We start from the raw sequence: 6,625 nt of genomic DNA on the forward strand, positions 1-6,625 counted from the left end.
GGAGAAACAATGACTTTATTTTAGCTACGACCATCCAAATATTAAAGGTTCGTTACCATTTTGATTCATTGCTTCATTAAGGTGAACTACTAAGAGAGTGTCGGCATTTGAGGTGTAGAAATATAATTATTTATCAATTTGTTACGTACGAAGAATTCTTAGCATTTATTCCCCAGAAGAATCATAGGTAATCCTATTAATCATCCACCAAAGTATATATTGACTTATTACATAAGTTAATTTTAAATTTATATCTCAAATTGCAATTATTATTGTATCGAAATGATAATTATAAGAAGTCACCTCATTAGAGGATATATGAATGTTTATTTAGCCATCATAATGAACTAGATTAAAAAGAACCATTCTTGCTCTTACTATTCCCAACAAGTTGTCTTAACTCCTCAACAGTTGCATCCATATCTTCAACACTTTTAGTTCTCAAATTCTTGCCCAAACTTCTCACCTTACACCTCATATTATCCGAGGATTCTCCACTTGTTACACCTTTTATAACACTTGCTATGTCTTCTCTATGAAGTGATCCATTATCATCCCTCACAACTTCTAAAGCAACTCCAATTTCCACTAGTAATTTAGCATTCATTGGTTGGTCAAGTTGCATGGGAATAGCTATTATTGGAACACCAAATTCTATGCTTTCAGATATAGAATTCCATCCACAATGACTCACAAATCCGCCAATACTTGAATGAGTTAGTATTTTAGCTTGTGGAGCCCATTCCACAATCATCCCTCTATCTCCAACTCTTTCAAGAAATCCTTGTGGCAAAGCCTCTTCAAGATTTTGTTTTTCACCTTTTGGAAACCTAACAACCCATATGAAATTCACTTGGCTTAGCTCTAACCCTAAAGCTATTTCCTCCCTTTCTTCTTTTGTCAAAAAATACTCACTCCCAAAAGAGACAAACACAGTTGACAACTCTTTTTTACCATCTAGCCATTGCATGATGTTCATGTTTCCCTCTCCACTGGCCAAAGGGTCTTGAACTAGTGTACCTATAGGCAAAATTCTAGTCTCAATAATTTCAGCCAAATAATCCATATATTTCCCTTCTAATTCTCTACAAGTACTTATTAGCATGATCCCTTCTTGAGGAGGCATCTCCTCTTCAGGTTGATCATCCTTGTTTTCATTCTCTTTTTCATTTTTATGGACCAATTTACGCGCTCTTTCTATCTCATAATCGAGTAAATGAAGAGCTGGAAAAGGGTATTCGACATCAAGATTCTTGTACAAGTGCACAAAATAGGAACACATGGCCGCGCCAGAGGTGAAAAATTGAGCTGATGGTATGTTGAGTAATGAAGCTATCCCAAAAGTCCATAGTTGCATAACATCATAGATTATTATATCGGGTTTTCGTGTTTTTAGGATGGTGAAAAGGTTTGGTTTGGCCAACTTGAGAGCTTTGTGAAGGATGGAATTGAGATGGAGAGGAAGTCCATTGGTTGTGTGATAGTGAGAAGGAAGTTGAGGAAATTCTGGTAATATGAGTTCCACAAGCTGAATTGTGGAAGAATAGCTTTTTGGGATTCTTTTTTGAATGAAACTTAGATTAGTAGGTGTAGAACAAAGTTCAATCAAGAAGCCTCTATCTGAAAGTTTTTTGGCTAGCTCAAGAAATGGTGAGATGTGTCCATAGGCCAACCATGGAAACAAGAAAGCCTTCAACTTGGTATTTTCTGTATCCATGTTAAGTGCGTGTGTGTGTGTGTGTGTGTTGTGTTCTTGTAGGGTTTGTTGGGAGGGAAGAGTTGATAAAGACAATGAAGAAAAGAATAGTAGGCTGAGTTTCCTATGCTTTTTTTGTCACATTTCTAGAAGATTTTCACGTCTGTATATATAGAAAAAGAGGACAGATATGTTTGTAAAAAGATGCTGATTTCATTGCTTAGCCAACCATCTGAATAGGACATGCAGAAAATGATCCGTCCATGCAGTTTTGTTCTTGTTTTTAAAATTTTGAGATTAGCCGGCAGTTTGTTTTGCGTTCTAAGTCACATATTTCGTGTGATTAAATTAATTCTGGAAATTCTTGTTACTTACACGTATAGAGTTAATGAGCGGAGCAATAGAGATTATCATCAAATTGATCACATGTTGAAGTGTGTAACCATCTCATTTAAAAGCTTAAGTTATTAGAGAGAGTACATATTTATTTACTTAATTATATCTTCAACATGCCCCCTCATGTGTGGGCTTGATTGTTTATGATGAACCAAACACGTAGAAATTCTTTTTGGTATTGGGTGGCAGCGAGACTCGAACTCAAGACCTCTGACTGCTCTGATACAATATTGAAGTGTGTAACCATCTCATTTAAAAACTTAAGTTGTTAGAGAGAACATACTTTTATTTACTTGATTATTTCTTCAACATCATACGTGAAGAAAAATATTTAAGAGTTTAAGTTAGTAAAGTTATTAAGTAGAGTATTTGTATGTACTAATTTTGTATGATAACGTTTGCGAGTTTATATTAATGTAAATAAATATTGGACAAGTGAGGCTTCCTTGGATTTCACGAAAATAATTAATGTTATATTGAGGAGACTTTTACTTTCATATCCTTGAAATAGACCTTCCAATAAATCCTAATTTGCCTAATCCTTAATGGATCCAACTAATCGGCATGTTTTCTTTGTGAACAGTAAGCAAAACGCATTATAAAATTACTCTCTATATAAGTTGAATCGAAGACAGTAAAGTCGAGCAAGATGAATTACCCATACAAGTGTAACACATTAAAATACAAATAAATTCGATGCGATATTTTCACTATTTCCCACCCATATCTTCTTCTCTTCAACAATAATATTATCCATGTTGGTTGTGGACTACTATGAATGTCGTATTTCATAAGTTGGAATACTTATTCAATTTGGGGCAAAATACATAAGTTGTAACCGGAGCTATGAACCAAATCCCTATTACACATTTTTTTACGGTGAAAATCATCTTACACACTCAACCTTTTAAAAATGTGTCAAATACACACCTTTTTTTGACCAGGACAAGTAAAATATCTATCCATGTAATGTACATGTTTGACTTTAGCCGGTTTACAATTATTAAACCCAACCCACTTATTTTTAACTTAAACCTTATATTGAATTTAACCCGATCCATCCGTCTTTTTTCTTCCCCACTGTTAGGATGTGATAATGTTGTAAAGCTGTAGGACTCTAGATATGCATAACAGCCTAGTATAGTTGTACACATTTTTGTTATATTTGTTGTTATCTCTATTGCAACTTGCTAATATAAATATAAAGCCAGGCAGCAGCCAACACAAGCTTCGGCATTGCCAAACTCTTCTTTGCTATTAGTCTTTGTCTCTCAAGACTTCTCTTTCATCATAGTATAAGAGCAATGTGACACCTCGACTTCCTCCTCCATGAAAAAGACCTTTGTTTTGGAATATCAACTATGGGTTCAATGTGATACAATGACATTAAGCTGGATTAATGTAACATTATCACCCTCGGTACTTGATACCTTATTAAATTATGCCATTGAGACTTCTAAAGAAGCGTTAAATACTTTAGCCTCATTGTACTTGGATTAAGTATCTTCTTCTGCTATTCATCTTAAGTCCAAATTCCAAAATTTCAGGAAAGGATCTCTTTCCATAGAAGATTATCTTCAACAACTGCATTCAATTGCCTGCTCTTTGCGTGTAATCATAAAACTTGTCACAGACGGAGATCTAGTCACTCAAGCTATACAAGGGCTGCCTCCATCTCATCGGACTTTTATTTACGGATTAAATGCCACATGAACTCTTCCATCCTTTATCTCTTTCCGTCCACTCCTACTCACAGATCATAGTGCACAAACTGCCTTGCTGAAGATAATAGTGCACAATCCAACTGAATATCATAGTGCACAAACTGCCTTACTTACATATACTAAAGATCAATTTACGACACACGCTTCCACTGGAAAAGGTGGCTCCTTTGGATGATGTCGTGGAAAGAACTTTAAAGGAAATCATAGCAAGGGCAAAGGATTCCAAAATCACTCTAACCAACAATCATTATTGGTCCGGATATCAACTTCATTCTCGCCCTCCTCCTTCCTCTGCTAGTGGTATATTGGGACGGCCACCTTTTACTTCGATAAGTCAGTGTCAAATTTGTTTTCGCTTCAACTATACTGCCTTGGTGTGTAGAAATCTATTTAACCACTCTTCCCATATCCTTTGCTGCAATGAATGTGGAAGAGATGCAACCTATAATTTGGTACCCAAATTCTGGCGCATCCGCGCACATGACGAATGACCCCTTCAATTCTCTCCTCGTCTACCCCATTTACTGGATCTTCTAAGGTTATGGTTGGTAATGGTCATCTTCTACCTATCTTCTGTTGGATCTTCTATTCTGCCTACTATTTCCAAACCTCTTCGTTTAAAAAATATTTTATATGTTCCTTTACTTGCAAAAAATCTTTTGTCTATACAACGTTTGTGTCGGGATAATAACTATCTCATCGAATTCACAGACTCTGGTTTTATTATAAAGGAAATGATTACCAACACGACATTGCTCCATTGTGACAATATTGACGCTCTTTATCCACTCTTTGTTGCTTTAGATAATGTTTCGAACGTTGGCCTATCCGCTTCAGTTTCACCTGCTTCTCTTGGGCACCAACGATTGGTAGCCCATCTCACTATCTTCTTTTGTTCTTCCTTTTTTGGCAACAATAAATGTAATATTTGCTATTTGGGAAAACAAATAAAACTTTCTTTTTTGTTGTCTAATAATTCTACTGCTCAATTTTATTTAGTACACTCTGATGCAGCAATCACCTGGCCTCACATTCTGGGTATCGATATTATGTCTTATTGCTTTACGACTACAATTTCTTGGATTTATTTATTGCATGAAAAATCCGAGGTCAATGACAAATTCAAGGTATTTTATACCATGATTAAGAATATCTTTGGTGCATCTGTTTCTTTCTTTCAATCTGATGGTGGCAAAAAATATGACAACCTTGCTTTTCGATTCTTTTTAAAGCAGCATGGAATTGTTCATCGTATTTCTTGTCCCTACTCTTTTGCTCAAAATGGAAGAGCTGAAAGAAATATGGACACATTGCTAATATCCTACGCAGATGTCCTTTCAGTTTAGGGCAGATGCATGTTTATTTATATGCTACTTTTCTTATTAACATTACTCCTTTACCATTTTTATGTTTCCTTTCTCCTTATAAATTACTATTTGAGTCAGGTTCCTAATTATCCATCTGCTCGATCTTTTGGGAGTATTTGTTATCCATATGTTGCACACAATAAATCTAAATTTCATCCAAGATCTACACCATGTTTGTTTCTAGGAACTTCTAATAGGCATAAGGGATTTAAGTGTCTTGATCCAGTTGATAATAGAGTTTTAATGCATGTGCATTTTGTTGAATATATTTTTCCTTGTTCTACAATGTTCCCTACTTCACTGATGAATTCTTCTTCCAAAATTCAAGAGTCTCCTAGTGAATCTCTACTTCCTTCCTTGACTAAAACTCTCTCCACTCCACAAAATCATGTTTCCTTGAGTCCGAAACTATCTCAAATATCGTGTATCTCGATGCTATCTTCACCGGCTTCAAGCCGTTTGCTTGATAAAAGTCCAACCTCATGTTCAAGCAATATTCCAGGTGGTGTTCCAACTCATTTAATCCGAACCAACTTATCTCCACATGCTTTATATTTATCCCCCACATTGGTTACTGAAGCTCCAAGTACTCTTCCTCAAGATTCTCATATTATGTCATCAAAATTTAATACAACTCATTGTACCCCCAACTCTCCCTCTAAATCTCTTGATTTACCTGATAATTTTTCAACACATTCTTCACCCTCACAACCATCCCAAATTAATACATCTAAGCATTATCATGTTCATCCAATGGTCACCCGCGCGATGACGGGCAAACTTTAACCTTGTATCCTTCCATCTTTATCTATTTCTACTTATTCCTCCTTCCATCTATTTCTACCAACCTCATTTTCAAGCAATATTCCAGGTGATGCTCCAACTCATTTAATCCAAACCAACTTATCTCCACATGCTAAATTTATCCCCCGCATTGGTTACTGAAGCTCTAACTACTCTTCCTCATATTATGTCACCAAAATCTAATACAACTCATTGTATCCCCAACTCTCCCTCTCAATCTCTTGATTTATCTGATAATATTTCAACACATTCTTCACCCTCACAACCATCCCAAATTAATACATCTAAGCATTCTCATGTTCATCCAATGGTCACCATGGCGATGATGGGCAAACTTAATTCTTGTATCCTTCCATCTTTATCTGTTTCTACCTCTTCCTCCCTATTATCTGAACCCACCTTATACAATCATGCTGCCAATGATACTAGTGAAGAATTTGATACACTTATTCAGAATAACACATGGTCCTTAATTCCACCTCCTTCTAATGCTTCAGATGGCTCGTATAAAGTATGGTTAAGATAGCTCTATGGTCATTATAAAGCCCGTCTAGTTGCTCAAGGATAGTTCTCAGCAATCGGGGGTTGATTTTTCTGAAATATTTGCTCCTGTGGTTAAGTTAAGTACTGTGTGATTG

At 35.8% G+C, this 6,625-nt stretch overlaps 1 protein-coding gene across 1 annotated transcript; it reads right to left on the reverse strand.

Moving 5' to 3' along the window:
- Positions 1–236: 236 nt before the first annotated feature.
- On the reverse strand, positions 237–1,925 carry LOC107823606 (beta-D-glucosyl crocetin beta-1,6-glucosyltransferase-like). Its single transcript, XM_016650296.2, has one exon. The coding sequence runs from the start codon at positions 1,715–1,717 to the stop codon at positions 353–355; it is 1,365 nt and encodes a 454-aa protein (XP_016505782.1). The 5' UTR covers positions 1,718–1,925; the 3' UTR covers positions 237–352.
- Positions 1,926–6,625: the final 4,700 nt, after the last annotated feature.

Source organism: Nicotiana tabacum, chromosome 6, assembly GCF_000715075.1.
Source record: "Nicotiana tabacum cultivar K326 chromosome 6, ASM71507v2, whole genome shotgun sequence".
Classification (NCBI taxonomy): Eukaryota; Viridiplantae; Streptophyta; class Magnoliopsida; order Solanales; family Solanaceae; genus Nicotiana; species Nicotiana tabacum.